At 53.3% G+C, this 15,683-nt stretch overlaps 1 protein-coding gene across 1 annotated transcript; it reads right to left on the bottom strand.

The window, feature by feature from the left end:
• Positions 1-6,926: 6,926 nt before the first annotated feature.
• On the bottom strand, positions 6,927-13,840 carry MRPL4 (mitochondrial ribosomal protein L4). Its single transcript, XM_059159929.1, has 9 exons — positions 13,546-13,840; positions 13,396-13,462; positions 13,159-13,309; positions 11,267-11,318; positions 10,257-10,374; positions 9,228-9,334; positions 8,996-9,105; positions 8,840-8,916; positions 6,927-7,803 (listed from the first exon to the last, which is right to left on the bottom strand). The coding sequence occupies exons 1-9, from the start codon at positions 13,600-13,602 to the stop codon at positions 7,658-7,660; spliced, it is 885 nt and encodes a 294-aa protein (XP_059015912.1). The 5' UTR covers positions 13,603-13,840; the 3' UTR covers positions 6,927-7,657.
• Positions 13,841-15,683: the final 1,843 nt, after the last annotated feature.

The following is a 15,683-nucleotide window of genomic DNA, read 5'->3' as shown; positions in this document are numbered from 1 at the left end:
GAGCTCCCCCGCGCGGCCCAAATCTTCCTTGCAGCCATAAAAGCGCCAATCTTTTTCCCATCTCCTGACCTATTGTGCCCTATTTATTGAGCGCCTGTTGTATACCAAGAATCCTTCCAAGGGGGTGCTAACGACAGAGCAGTGATCAGAAAAGACAAAAGTTTCGTCATTGTGCAGAGGTGGTTTTAGTGGGGGGGGGGGAGACAAACAAAAATAAAATACATAGGCTGTTACTTGTGATCAGTGCTGAGAAGTAAAACGGGAGGGAACAGTCAATGTGGGATTGATGAGCCTTTTAATAGAGTACTCTGAGACAGACCGAGAAGATGACATTTAAGCGGAGACCACGGGAGGTGACAACATCAGGGAGGGAATGTACCAGGCAGAGTACTGAACATGCAAAGGCCCTGTGGTAGGGGCAGCCAGGAGGCCATGGTGGCTGGAGTGCAGTAAGGAAGGGAGGAGGAAGGGAGGGCAGGGAGGAGATGGTGCAGAGCATGCTTGTTGGCCCGCAGGGGACTTCGGCTTTCCTCCCAGTGAAGTGGGAGCCATGGACGATTCTGAACAGAGGAGGGACAGCCCTGACTCAGGTGTTTACAGGCACCCTCCTGAGACCGCAGGAGCTATGCTCTAGGGCCAGGGAGGACAGTCTGGAAGCAGGAAGCCAGAGGAGGTGACTCCTCTAGTCCAGGTGAGTAATGATGGGGCCTGCACTGGCCGGTGGCATTTGGAAACGTGGTCAGATTTGGCCTCCGTTTCGGTGGCAGGGTCAACTGCACTTGCTGGGCCTTGAGGACAAAATGGCGTCAGGGAGGGCTTGTTGGTCCTGACCTGAGCCCCTGGGAGGAGGGAGAGCATTTTCTGAGATGGAGATGGGGCGGTCATGGGGCACAGGTTGGCAAGAGGAGCCTCCACTCCAGGTCTTCCACTCCCTTTATGTTTCCTTGAGGACAAGGAAAACAGAGGCTCCCCAGCCCTCCACTGAAGCTTCCAGGAAGGGCAGGGTTTCCTTCAGGATGCCAGGCAGTCTCAGGCAGGCCAACAAATGTCCCCACTGAAGACCAGAGGCCATGGACACAGGGCAAAGTGGCCACAACCTGCTTTGTGGTTTCGTGCCTGCTTCTCCCTTCAGTCCAAGCTCTCGCATGGCTACCCTGCCTTTCCTGGCAGCTTCCGCGAGCTGCTTTTGTCCTTGAGCATTTGGACCTGCTTTTGTCCTTGAGCATTCGGACCGTGCTGTTCCTCTAGCCCAGATTTTCCTTCCACCATTTCTACAAAAGGTTCTCAGGGCATCGCATCCCCAAGGTGGTAACAGGAGGAGGAGGAGCTGGGGGGGTTGAATCCAGGCTCCCATACCTACCAGCTATTTGAGCATAAGCTCTCCCCAAAAGTGAACCTTGAAACAAAACTTGGTGTCCAGGCAGTTTGTCTGGGAGGTGGTGGAGTCCGGGAAGGCTTGGGATGGGGGAGTCCGGGAAGGCAGGCAGTAAAGGTGTGCATTAGCAGAGTTAGCCATTGGGATCACTGAGGTTCAGTCTTACGGAGGAACTCTTGGAGGTGGGGAGACTCTATGCCAGTCCTGTGCCTCACTGGGTGGAAGCCGTTCTGGGACTGTCAGCTCCCCAACACTTTACTACTAGATATATATTTTAATTTAAAAATTGTAATAGGTTTTATTTATTTATTTGACAGAGAATACAAAAAGGCAGAGCAGCAGAGAGAGAGGGAGAAGCAGGCTCCCAATGGAGCAGGGAGGCCGATGTGGGACTTGATCCCAGGACTGTGGGATCGCAACCTGAGCTGAAGACAGACGCTTAACCGTCTGTCTTTTGTAGTCACCAGGCTGTCCATTACATCCCCAGAACCTATTTATCGCATAACTGGAAGTTTTCACCTTTGACCCCTTTACCCATTTCCCCACCCCCTGCCCCCAGCAAGCACCAGTCTGTTCTCTGTAACTACAAATTCAGGTGCTGTTTTTTTAAGATTCCACATGTGAGTGAGATCACACAGTATTTGTCATTGTCTGTCTGATTTATTTCACTTAGCATAATGACCTCAAGGTCCACCTACGTTGTAGCAAATGGCAAAATGTCCTTTTTTTTTTTTTTAGAGTAGGCTCCACACCTACAACATGGGGCGTGAGACTGAGACCCAAGCTGAGATTAAGAGTTGGACGCCTAACCGACTGAGCCACGCCGGGGCCCCCACGTGGCTTTCCTTCTTTTTTTTTTTTTTTTTATGGCCAAATAGCATTCCACTGTGAGTATGTATATGTCCATTCATCCACCAATGGACGGTTAGGCTCTTTCCTTGTCTTGAGTATTGTAAACAATGCTGCAGTAGCATGGGGATGTAGAGGCCTTTTCAAGATAGTGACTCTGATCCCCTCCAACTGATGCAGAAGCAAAATTGCTAGGCCATATGGTAGTAACTGATTTTAATTTGGGGGGGAGCCACAATCCTGGTTTTCAAAGTGACTAGGCCAGTTTACATTCACATATATGTGTCTAACTGAGACAAGTTCACATAATATAAAGTTTACATTTTTAAAACATTTTATGTATTTATTTGTCAGAGAGAGAGAGCACAAGCAGGGGCAGCAGGCAGAGAGAGAGGGGGAAGCAGGCTCCCCGCTGAGCAGAGAGCCCAACACGGGGCTCAATCCCAGGACCCTGAGATCATGACCTGAACCGAAGGCAGACACTTAACCCACTGAATCACCCAGATGCCCCTATAAAGTTTACATTTTTGCCCTTTAACAACTTTCTAGAATATTCACATTCTTATACCACCATCACCACGATTTGATTCCGGACTATTTCCTCAACCTCCCCCCAAAATCTGGCGCCTCCCGATTCCCTCTTTCCTCAGCCCCTGGAAACCCCTACTCCACTGTGGGTCTGGCTATTCTGGACATTTCCCAAAAATGGAATCACACACTGTGGCGTTTTGTGTCCGGCTTCTTTCCCTCTGTATCACGTTCAGGATGTCTCGCGTAAAGGTTCATCCCTGTTGTAGCATCCCGCAGCCCTTTTCCCTCTCTCTGGCCGAACAGTGGTCCACCGCAACGATATATGACATTTCATTCACCCATTCATCAACAGGTGGGTCATGCGAGTCGTTCCCACCGTTGGTGGTTGTGAATCAGGCCACCACGAACGCTGGCTTACAAGTGTCTGCTGCAGTCCCTGTTTTCAGTTCTGGGCGTACCTCATTTCTTGTTATAGCTGGAGAATATTGCCTTGTATGCATACATGACACTTTGTTGATCCGTCCATCAATCGACGGACATCTAGGTTGTTTCTCCCTTTTGGTTCCTGGGGAACCACGCTGCTTTGTACATTCATGTGCAGGCATCGGTATGAACATTTTTTCAATTCCTTTGGGAATATGGTTAGAATTGCTGGTCATATGGTAATTCCAAGTGGAGTTTTGGAGAAACTGCTAGACTGTTTTCTTTTCCTTTCCTTTTCTTTTTAAGATTTTATTTATGTATTTGACAGAGAGAGAGAGAGCACTCAAACAGGGGGAGCAGCAGGTATAGGGAGAGGGAGAAGGAGGCTCTCCACCAAGCAAGGAGCCCAATTTGGGACTCGATCCCAGGACCCTGGGATCATGACCTGAGCCGAAGGCAGACGCTTAACCAACTGAGCCACCCAGGCACCCTGAGACTGTTTCCCACAGCAGCTGTACCATTTACATTCCCACCAGCAACATACAAGGATGCAAGACTTCCAATTTCTCCACATCCTCTTCAGTACCAATTTTCTGTTGGATGATTACTACCATAATTGCCATCCTAGCGGGTGGTATGTTGTCCTAGTCCCCCTCCTCCCCCAGCTCTCATCCCACTGTCTTTCTGACCTGCCCAGCAGACAAGCCCAGCAGAGGGCTGGGGAGTGGGCGGAGGCCGGCATGCCAGACAGCAGGTGTCAAGGATGCTGAGACCCTCTGCTGTGAACTGTGACCTTGAGCAAACCACTTCCCCCCACTGCGAGGGGTTTCTTGCTGGCCTCGGCTGAAGAATGAGAGGGTAACACAGACCTTGAAGGCTGATGTGAGGTGTCACTAACCTAGTTTGGATACAATGATTGGCCAGCAAAGAGCAAAGGCAGTTAGTAGTCGTCACAATTTGTCTGTTTCACGAGGAACCAGTGTGGAGAAACTCCCCCTAAAACTTCCTCGGTGGAAACACAGGCTTCCTCTGCGTTCCCACAGATCTGGTTCATGCCAGTATCACAGCTCATCCTAGCCACCCTAGGGCGTAAAGCAGAAGTTCACGTTGTTTACGAGTCAGTCAAAACAGAACTTTGCTTCTGCCTGCACCCCTTGACTCTGTGCTGGAGTCTCGCCCCACTCCTGGCTGAGAAGTCTGCCCAGGACTCAGGCCCAACTCAGTATCACATATTCAAGTCTCTGAACTTGACTTGACCTTTAAGGGGAGCCCCGGGGCAGGCCTCGCTAGGCTGGAGGCCTCAGTGAGGAAGAAGGGCCTGGTCTCCCTGCTGGTGACCTTCTTTCTGTCTGCCTCACCCCCTCTCACTAGGCTGAGGGGGGCCTCCTTGCCCAGGTGCAGGAAGGAGACAGGGGACAGGGCAGTTCCTCCTGGGCTGAGAGCTCTGGACGGCCCAGCAGCACATAAATGTGGCACCCTTAGGGGATTTGATGGGTATGTGTATTGAGGGGCTCTGAGGCTTTCTTTTCTAGACATCCCTGGGTTAGGGTGGGAGCATCTTTGGTTTGGGTAAATAAGCAGTAAGCAGACCCCTGGCTCCACCTTCAGAGCTGCCTGCCTCTCGCCCTTCGCCCTCTGAGTGGGATCCCAGCTCTGGCTTCTGCTTTCACTTTCTTAAGCCAGATTCAGCCGGAGTCCTGGATGTCCTGTCTTGGAATGGGTAACTGCACAGTGCCCTCCCTCTCTGGGCTCTGTCTGGGTCAGTCCATGTCCCCAGAGGGTGGGAGGACTTAAGGGTAGCAACAGCTCCCCCGACGAAATGTCTTCACTCATTGCTTCTTAAAAAGGCTCATTATAGAGAATTTCCAACACAGACAACAGCAGAGGATACGCGGTGAAGCCGCGCGCGCCAGTTTCCATGGTCTTCACAGCTGATCTGGTTCCATTTCTCCCCTTACGCCCCTTCATGGGATCAATTCTACCCCCCCCCCAACACCCCCACCCTACCCTGCAAAAAATAAATAAATAAATAAAAGTGCTAACCCCCAGAACCTGCAAATGAGTAAGATGAGGTTGGTTGTTGAGGCTGGGTGGCGGCAGGGGAAGCGGGGCACTAACCCAACATGACCGGGGTCCTTATAAAAAGGGAGAATCTGGACACAGGCACATCCACAGGGACATTGCCATTCAAAGACAAGGACAGACCTTGGGGTGACCATGAGCCCAGAAACAGCAAGGATCGCCAGCAAACCACCAGAAGCCAGGGATGAGGGATGGGACAGAGAGTCTGACTCGCAGCTTCAGAAGGAACCCCCTGGCCGACAGCGTGATCTTCGATTTCCAGCTTCTTGGACCACGAAACAGTATGTTTCTGTTACTTCAGCCCCCCAGGCTGTGGTACTTGGTTCAGGCAAGCCCTAGGAGACCAACACACACGCTGCCTCCCAATTATTTGAAAACACATTCTAGTATCAGATCATCTTTTTTTTTTTTTTTTTCTTTTTTTGAGGTTATTTATTCGCCAGAGAGAAACACAGCGAGAGGGAACACAAGCAGGGAGAGGGAGAGGGAGAAGCAGGCTTCCCACAGAACAGGGAGCCTGTTGGGAGGATCGATCCTAGGACCCTGGGATCATGACCTGAGCCAAAGGCAAATGCCAACAATTGGCGTCCCAGGCATCTGCTCCCGCCCACCAAGTCCAATTTATTTGAGAGAGAGAGAGAGAGAGAAAGCCCGCACATGCTCCTGAGTGGGGGGAGGGATAGAGAATTTCTGACTCCCCGCGCGGAGCTGACACAGGACTCAATCCCATGGCTCTGAGATTCGCCCTGAGCCAACACCAAGAGTCGGATGCTTAACCGACTGAGCCACCCAGGCGCCACTCAGATAATTTTTCTCTAATGCCTTTTTTCATCCTTAGTCTGGCTACAGGTTTCCGGTATGGTTGAATGGGTTCCAACACATCTCTGGAAAGTCCGTGGCGGGAGGTGGGGTGGGGGGGTGAGTTGGCCTTGCTGTTTCCTGAGCGCTGTGAGGTGGACAACTAAGCAGCCTTCTCGCTACGCTGATCTAGGCTCGGCTGGGTGCTGTCAGCACAGCGGGGTCTTACTCCAAGCCTCACGTCCCCACGTGGCCGGTGAGAGGCACAGGGAGAGTTAGGGAACAGTTTGGTTTCAGCCCAAGGGACATTTCCCACCCGCCCTCTGCACCCATGCTTACACAGGCTCCAAATGGCTTTTTTACTTTGTCAAGTCTGGTGCTTTAAGGATCAAAGCTTTTATCCATGAGGATTTTCAAAGAACGTGCTTCGAGCTCTGAAGGCACTCCCCAGAGACGCATTCCAGAGATTTTTTTGGCAAGGGGCTACCTAGCCCATGGGTGGTGGCTGCCCCCCTCCTTGGCAAGACCGACACACACAGATGTCCGTTCTGGCTGTCTTTAAGAAAATGACCACATGGTAGTCTCTGTTAGAACTATTACAAGAAAATTAGCTTAGGGAGCAGATATCAGCAGACTCCACAATTAGAATGCCAGTTCAGGGGCTCCTGGGTGGCTCAGTGGGTTAAGCCGCTGCCTTCAGCTCAGGTCATGATCTCAGGGTCCTGGGATCGAGCCCCGCATGGGGCTCTCTGCTCAGCAGGGAGCCTGCTTCCCCCCCCCCTCTCTCTGCCTGCCTCTCTGCCTACTTGTGATCTCTGTCAAATAAATAAATAAATAAAATCTTTAAAAAAAAAAAAAAGAATGCCAGTTCAGTGTTTAAAAAGTGTGTTTATTTGCTCATTTACTGAGCATAGGGATTCAGACTCTGCTTGAGGAAAATCATTATGATAAAAGCTTCAGGTTTACGCTTCCTTTTTGTAGAATCAACCCCCCTGCTTGGCCTGCAGGACCGTGACGAAAGGCAGCACGAGCCCCATCGGGGATGTGAATTCTCGGGGGCAGCCCTGGGCAGCGGGGAGGCAGCAGGAGCGGGTTCCCAGGGACAGCGTGCCACCAGTCCCCTGCATGCTCCTGGAGGCTGACTCATCCTGGGGAAGTGGACTATGGGTCACCACTAGAAACAACCCTGAGGTTGCCCTTTGAAGAGAGGTACCTAGCAGCACCTAGCACTGAGGAAAGAGCCAGACTTGCCAACTGGAAGTATTTACAAAATGGCAATCAGCTGTTCTGTTTCTGATTAAAAAACAAAAACAAAAACCAGACTCAATGTTAAAAATGAAAGAGAAAATTGGGGCCAGAGGCCAGTGGGGCTCATGTGCCGAGTAGCCCCTCTCTGGTGGTGACGCCCGCTCGGCCTCTCTGCGCACGGCTGCACGGGGATGAGGGGCTTCGGGCGGTGCAGCCCTGCTCTCACAGGGTGGGCACGAGGCTCCCAGGCCTGCTGGGGGTTCGGCCTGGCTCAGGGCAAGCACCCAGCACGGAAGGGTCCAGGAAGAGGGCAGCTGAGGGGCCCCCAAGGGCAGAGGGCTGGGCCAGGGCTCAGGGGAAGTCACGGTAGGGCAGGCGGAAGGGGTAGAGAGGCGTGTAGCGTGAGTCGTGCCAGAGCAGCTTCTTCTCCAGGAAGGCGATGGTCTGCAGGGTCAGGACCAGGGTCTGGTGCTTGAGCATGCTGTACACGTTCAGGCCTGGGGGTGGGGGGCAGAGATGTGGTCCAGGCTGGGCTGCCTACCACCTCTGGGCGCCCATGTCCTCCTCGAGGAAGCAAGCCCTCCCAGTATTGCCCCTTGTGGTCCGACACGGGCTCACAGATCTAGGCTCAGTCCCTGGCTCAGCTGTTCACTGATGGCAAGACCCTGGGCAAGAGGCGGTCCTGAGCTCAGCTTCTGATTGAGAGCCTCCTGCATGCCTGGCTCTGCTCTGCGCTGGGGCTGTGATCCCTTCCACCCTCTCCAGCGGGAGCAGAGGCATGAATGTACAGCGGGAGGCCTGTGGCTGCAGTGAGCGAGCGAGCGGGACAAGTAGGGGAGGCGAGGAGCGCAGGGAGAGAAGGCGCAGGCTGTGGAGGATCCTGTGGGCCTCGACCCAGAAGGCAGTGGGGAACAGCAGAGGCCTGTGGGCAGAGGAGGGAGGGGCGGGGCCCGGGGGCTCACGGGCGCCCTCTGGTGGCTGTGGTGGGGAGACCAGGCTGCGGAGGAGAGCAGGAGCCGGGGCCAGGAGGGAGATGCGGGCACTGGGGTTAAGGAGTGGAATGCCCGATATGCTTAAAGTCAGACCCGACAAAGTGAGCTAAGAGATGAGTGGAGGGTGAGAGCATGGTCTGAGGTCTGAGCCACAGGAAGCAAGGCGTTCAAGGAGCCAAAGTGAGACCCCTAGGGGCAACTGTCCGGGAAGAAGTCAGTTATGCAATCAGGAGACGGAGAAAGAGCTCCAGGGACTAGTCAGTGTGGTGATGGGTGTGACATGCCCAAGCCAGACTGGATCCCATCTCCCAGGCTCTCGGAGGGAGGAGCCAGATGAGGGCAGCCAGCGGCCGGTCCACGCACTCCACGCCCAGCACTATGACCCGAGCCTGGACAGAGCCTTTTTCAAGGATGGCATTTTCCCGATGCTCTGTCTGGGGAAGGTAAGGGCTGGGCTGAGGAGGTGGCAGGTACAGAATCTGAACTGGCCCATGCACTGCTGGGGAACTGGAGGCGGGGAGAATGGGGACCCTCTGCTCACCGACAGCTGGGATCAGGTTGAAGGTCTTGAGGCTGGAGGTGGCTGCCACGACATTCTGGGGCATGTCCTCATAGGCCCTGAAACAGAGGTCAGGAGGTGAACCCCGCAGAGGATGGCACCCAGAGCCCCCACCCCTGCCCTGCCCCATGCCCTCACAAGTCCACAAGAAGCACGGAGTCCCCCCAGCGACGGTATCGGGCCAGCTCGGTCAGGTACTGGGGGTCGGAGGTCGGCAGCTCCAAGGAGTCTACGACGTGCAGGTCATCCTAGTAGGAAGAATGGATGCGCTGAGCCCCCGACAGCCCCCCAGAAGCTGCCTGAGCTCTCCAGCCCCCCCAGCCTCCTCCCACCACCAGGCCAGCAGCTCCTGGTGGGATCAGGCCCGTACCTGGGCCAGCTTGACGGTGAGAGCCACCTTGAGGCCCTGCACCCGCACCTTCATGGGCAGCATGTAGTAGTAGCTCGTGGGGCCCCGGGGGCCGTGGGCAATGCCTCCTGCAGGAAAGAGGTGTGTAGACAGGTGAGGACCCCAGCTGGGTGTAGAGTACAGAAATTTCTCACAGTGGCTGGCGTAGGGAGACTGCCAGGAGGCAAACTGAATCAGCAAAGGGGACAGGGCCTCGGGGACAGATGGAGAGGAGACACTGGATCCAGTGCTGCCTGGGACAGGTGACTTTATCACACTGGGCCTCGATTTCCTCAGTGTCAAACCTTAAGTGAGGCCCATCTACCCGTGCATCCTCCCTCTGCTGGGCCCTGGGGGTCGGGGGGGGGTGTGCATCAGGGAAGATGGGCAGGATCCCCGGCCTCATGTCATTCACCTTCAGACAGAGGTTCAACTATAGAGGAAATCAGGGCTCTTTTTGGGTGGCACCAGGAGTTGCTCGGGGTGGGGGACCCAAAGGAGGTCAGGAAGAGCTTTCTGGAAGAGGCACAGCCCAAACACATGAGAAGAGTTGGCCAGGCAAACGGGAGATGACACTGACATCAGCTGTCTGGTCAGGGGGGATGTGGAGGAACAAGGGTGGTGGGCGGTGGGTGGTGGGGGTGGTCTGCAGGCACCACTGCCTGGAGTGCCAAGGAAAGGAGCTCAGACTTACCAAAAAGGCTGCAAGAGCCACCGGGAGGCTTAGGAAAAGTACTCTGGGTGTTGTGTGAAGGGTGGCCCAGGAGAGGCAAGACAGTAGTCAGGGCCAAAGGAGGCTGTGGCCATAGTGTGGTGAGAGAGGGAAGGCCAGAGCTGGTGGGGGCTGGGAAAGTGGATGACTCTCTGATCTCTGACCCGCACACGGGCAGTGAGGTCTGAGGGCCAGAGTCCTACTGCCCCTGCCTAGATGAAAGGAATGGGGCCGACAAGCTACCGCACCAGACGGGTGTGAAGACACCCCCAGGGTCCCTCCCTCCCTGCCCCGCTCACCTCCTCGCCAGATCGGGGAGCGGATGCTGCCTTGCCTAGAACGCCCGCTGCCTTTCTGCGGCCAAGGCTTCCGGCCTCCGCCCCGCACCTCGGCCCTAGTCTTGGTCTTGGCATAGCTCTGCGGGTGCAAAGGGAGGAGGTGGACAGTCAGGTTTCCGGGGCAGACGCTGTCACGGCTGAAAGCGCCCGGGCCTGGGAAGACAGCAGTAAGCTAGGCAGTGGGGGCTCGCCACTGGGGAGCCCCACAACAGGAGGGACAGATTAGGGCTCCATCGGGACAAGCACACAGCACTTGGGGAGATGATACAGAAATCGACAGTTCTCTCATCCGCTCCAGAATGTCAGCCTCAGAAAGGCAGGGGCTCTGGAGAAAAATCAGGGAGAGGTATGGGGTGGGGAGATGATGAGAGACTTCCATGCTAAGCTAAAGACTTCATTCCTAGGACTATGGGGAGCCAGGGAGGGCGTGAGTAGGGAGAGGACTCACTGGACTTCTAAGATAAGCAAATAGAAAGCAGAGAGACCCTGATTGATAATGGCTTCTTCAATGTACTTGGCAAAAAAAAAACTAATCCAAACTACTCACCACTGCTCCTGCTGACCTCTGTGGCCACACCAGGTTCCCTGTTGTCTCTGCCGAAGGACCTTTGCACATACTGTTCCCAGTACCTTTACCCTAGCGCCACTGCCCGCTTTACCTAGTTAGCACCTACTACACACCTGAGGTTAAATGTCTCCTTTTCTCCGGGATAACCTCCCTTGTCATATATTTACAAGCTTGCCTACTTGATTCACGTTCACCTCTCTGACAAGAGTATGAGCTTCATCAGGGCAGGGATCTTGTCTGTCTTGTCTGCTAGCACAATGCCTAATGCACGGTGGGTGTTCAGAAAACACCTGGCAAGTCACCTATCAGTGAATGGTTCAGAAGAGCCTAGCAGTCCAGAGAAGACAAACCGAGGAGCTTCCTCTGCCTCCTTCTGCCAACCTCACCCCACTCGGCCACTCACAATTCTCTTAAAGTTCCTCTGCCAGATGGCAACCTGGTGCAAGATATCCAACCTACGGAGAAAGAAGAGCCCGTGAAAGGCCCACCTCCAGTTAAAGCCCTCCCCCACCTCTCCAGACAAAAACAGGGGCTCCTACCATCCAACTCCAGGACCCTGTGCAATCTGCCCCCCCCACCCGCCCCATCTCACACCACCTCCAGGCCCACTCATTTTCCATTCTGTGAAATGCGGTCCAGCCTCCATGCCTTTGTGCTCACTGCTCCCTCTGCCTGAAAACATTCTTCCTCTGGCTGGTTCCTCCTTAGCCAGTAAGTCTCAGCCCAGACATCTCCAAGAGGAGCCTCCTTGCTAAGAAGAGACCCACCTCTTCCTCCTTCTCACAGTACCTTACTCTTTTCCTATTGTTACAAGTTACTCCTTGCGACCTTCCTAAAGAAGGCCTCTCTAGCCCTGCACACTGGCCACCGTGGCTACCCACCCCCTGAAATATGGCCAGGGCCTCATGCTGAAATACACTGTTTTAGATATACCAGGTTAAATTAAATGGATTGTTTCTTCCTTTTTTTTTTAATGTGGCTACCAGCAAAATGTAAATTACACACATGACTCATATTATGGGGCTACATTGGACATGACCACTGGGGAAGCTTGCCAGGGCTTGGCAAGCTACTATGGCTAGTAGGCCAAATCTGTCCTGCTGCCTGTTTCTGTAAATATGTGCTTTTGCTTACAAGCTGCCTATTGCCACTTTGTACTACATCAGCAGAGAGGAGTCGTTCTCATGGCAACAGGAGAGCCTGCAAAGCCTAAAATGTTTACTATCTGGCCCTTTTGAAAAGAGGTTCACGGAAACCCATTCTGCACTGTAAGCAGCATCGGCAACCTTGGTGCTCACTCCCTGAATTCCCAACACCCAGAATGGAAAAGTGGCACATAGCAGATGCTTTGTAAGTATTTACAGAATACACGAAATAAGTTGTTTTAAATTTCTTTTGTCAATGGGCGCCTGGGTGGCTCAGTGGTTAAGCCGCTACCTTCGGCTCGGGTCATGATCTCGGGGTCCTGGGATCGAGTCCCGCATCGGGCTCTCTGCCCAGCAGGGAGCCTGCTTCCTCCTCTCTCTCTCTCTGCCTGCCTCTCTGCCTACTTGTGATTTCTCTCTGTCGAATAAATAAATAAAAAAATAATAATAATAAATAAATTTCTTTTGTCAATCTCTACTAGATTGGGACTTTAAAAGCAAGGGGCAAACCATGCCAATATCAGTAACAGTAATAAACTAACAGCACTTACTATGCGCCCAATACGAAGCAACTGAGGGGCAACATACACGTTGGCAAGTGATAAACCAGGCCAAGGCGTTGGCCCACATAAGGCTGAGATCCCAGTTCTAAAGCTTCCAAGCTGTGTGAGCTTGGGCAAATTTTTTACCCTGTCTGTGCGCTCAGTTTCTCTGTCCACAAAGCAACAGTAACCGAACCCTATCCTAGGGTTGCTCTAAGGACCTACTTAACCAAAATGCAAAGAGGCTATGCCAGGGCATAACCATTGTTAGTGCTTATTTTTGCAAAATTCAGTAACAGCGACCATAGTCAACACATCTACAGGACTTATCAGGTGCCAGAATTAACTCATTTCATCATCACAGAAACCTCTTGAGGTCTGAGAATGGGGACACTGAAACACAAGAGGGAAGGCAGGGTTCGAACTCAGTCACTCAGGCTCCAGAATTCTGCGACCTTAACTTCCAGGACGTTAACTCTTAGACCTCAACCTCACATAACTCTTTGACAGGAAAAACCATCGTCCACTTTTGGCACGTGAAGACGCTGAGGCTCAAGCCCCGCTCCTCCTCCCTCTGGAACTCAGTTCACCATTTCACTGCCACCCACCTGGGCGCTGTGGAGAAAACTTCGGGGTGCAGCTCTGCCAGACCCACGCGCTCCTGCTCGTAGCCCCGCAGGGACTCCACCCAGGCCTGCACCGGCCGCCGGGACGCGGGTACCGGGAGCTCGCACCTGCGCAGCACGGGCGCCTGGGGACCTGAAGCGATGGAGAGGTCACGGGTCAGGGCCGAGCGTTGGGACTCCCGGTTGCCGCCCCTCCTAGAGCGACCCTGGCAACCTCACCCGCGCTAGCCACCGACTCTGGCTTCGCCGCCTGGGGTGCTGCCTCTTCCGCCAGCGCGTTCAAACCCTGTAAACGGGGGACGAGGTGAGAAACGACCCCCGGAACCTCCAGCCTTTGTCCTCCGGCCCGTCTCCAGTCCCCGGCCTCACCCGGCAGCCCGCGGGCCGAGCCCTGGCGCGCGCCCCAGCCCGTAGTAGCTGCAACATTGTCGCGCAGCCCCCAATGCGAGGTCAAGGCTCCTTCTGGCCGCGCGCGGCGCCTAGCGATGACATCACGCCTGCGACACCGCGCGCCCGGCTCGGATCGGCGCTGGAAAGCTGAGTATGCAAGAGCGTCATCGGCGGAGCCTGGCCCAGCGTGCCTCCATCTTCGCCCCAAAACTAATCCCCAGGCTCCAATTTTCATGCCTGGCCTAAAGGACCCCACTGCAACACCTGGAAACACGTGACCTTACATCGAGAAGCCGCGCCCCTTCCGTAGGCCCCACGCTTTTTTGGGGGGTCCCGCCCCCAAAGGGCCTGTGCAGGAATCCAGCCAATGGCGGAAAAGGTTCGCTCTTCGTTTAGCCAATGAGCGTTAAGTCTGGAAAAGTGGCCCGCCTATGGCTGGGCGGTCCTGGGGCGGGCACTAGGAGAATATGACCAATACCTGTTATGCTTTTAGTGTCGGTCAAGCGCTCAGCGCTCTGCTCCCGCTCCTTCTAGCTTCCCGGACCCTCCTCGGTGGTTTTTCGGTTTTCGATAAAGTGGTTTTGTGTGTTTGTTTACGTGTAGGACCTCGTCTGCCGCTGAAAACCCTAAGTACTGAGGCTGTGGGACCGTGCCTCTCAGATCCCCCAAGGTAGAGGAGTATCTTTCCCCTCAAAACACAGATTAGCTCTGTGTCTTCACCTCCTAGACGGGGTCCTGTCCCCTCTCAGACCTCTCTCGGCAAACAGAGCAAGGTGGGGAGCCCCCTGGATGGCCTCCCTAGTTGTGCACCCTTAAAACCGAAATTCAAATACTCATTTTTAGGTTCTTTGCCACGTTCCCCGGGCGGCCTCCCGGGGGCGTCATGAACCCATAGCAGCCTTAGCTGTCTCGCGGAGCCTAGTCACCCGGCTGGCCGGGACCAGGAGCTCAGTGACCTAGAACGAGGTCTGGGAGCCCTCAGTTTCCTCATGTGGAAAATGGAGAGGTCGTGAGACTTCATTCAATAAAGTCATGCCTACCACAAAGCGAACACTTAATGGTATTACTACTACTACTACTACTACTACTGAAGGTGAATTTTGTCATCCAAACAAGTCAAGAGCCTACTACTACTACTGAAGGTGAATTTTGTCATCCAAACAAGTCAAGAGCCAAGGCAGGGATGGGGTGGACCTAGCAGACTCGAATACCTACTAAAGACGTGGGTGGGTGTTTTGTTTTGTTTGCGTCTGATATATAACATGGATATTTTTGTGTAGTATTAATAAAAATTTACAATGTATTTCATTGTGTTCTATTCCTGCTAGAATAATTATGAATGCATATTTAAAACTCCGCCCACTCCGTAATTTAGAAAGCTCTTTCAATCCTTTATGTTGTAGAATTTTATTTATTCATTTTATGTTTGTGTAGGTAATTCACACACCGGATAAAGACAATTTCAACAACTACAGGAGTATAAACTAGAGTGAAGTGTCTCCTGCGATCTATGATCCTGCCCCTCCCTGTTCCCCTCCCAAAAGCCACCACCACAACCAGCTGTGTGTCTCCTCCCAGAACCAGTTTAGGATTTTATAAGCAGATTTACTAGTCTGTCCTGTGGGAGGAAGTTTGGATACTATGTAGCAAATGATAGAAAATCACTTGCTTAATGATTTATTAGGCACCTACTGGTATTGCATAGGTAAATCCAGCAGACAACATTGAGATACTTACAGTGCAGTGCAGAAGGTCGAAAAATCAGAATAGGGGAAAGGGGATGCCTGGGTAGCTCATTCTTAAGCATCTGCCTTTCCAGTGCCCTGGGATGGAGTCCTGCTTTGGACTATTTGCTCAGCTGGAAGTCTGCTTCTCTCTCTACCTGCTGGTCCCCAGTTTCTCCCCCTGCCTGCTGCTCCCCTGCTTGTCCTTGCTAGCATGCACTCTCTCTCTGACAAATAGATAAATAAAATCTTGGGGGAAAAAAAAAGAATGGGAAAGGGAAGCCTATAGTGTATGCAGAAACCCTAGGGAATAACTCTTAAACCCTGGGGGCAGGGGTCTTAGAGGTGACTTCTCTGAAGCTGTAACTTGAGAGCTAAGGTTTGAGTGTCCAT

This window comes from Mustela lutreola, chromosome 2 (genome assembly GCF_030435805.1).
Source record: "Mustela lutreola isolate mMusLut2 chromosome 2, mMusLut2.pri, whole genome shotgun sequence".
Taxonomy (NCBI): domain Eukaryota; kingdom Metazoa; phylum Chordata; class Mammalia; order Carnivora; family Mustelidae; genus Mustela; species Mustela lutreola.
The sequence above is the reverse complement of the archived record's forward strand: the minus strand, read 5'-3'. Positions and strand labels throughout refer to the sequence as shown.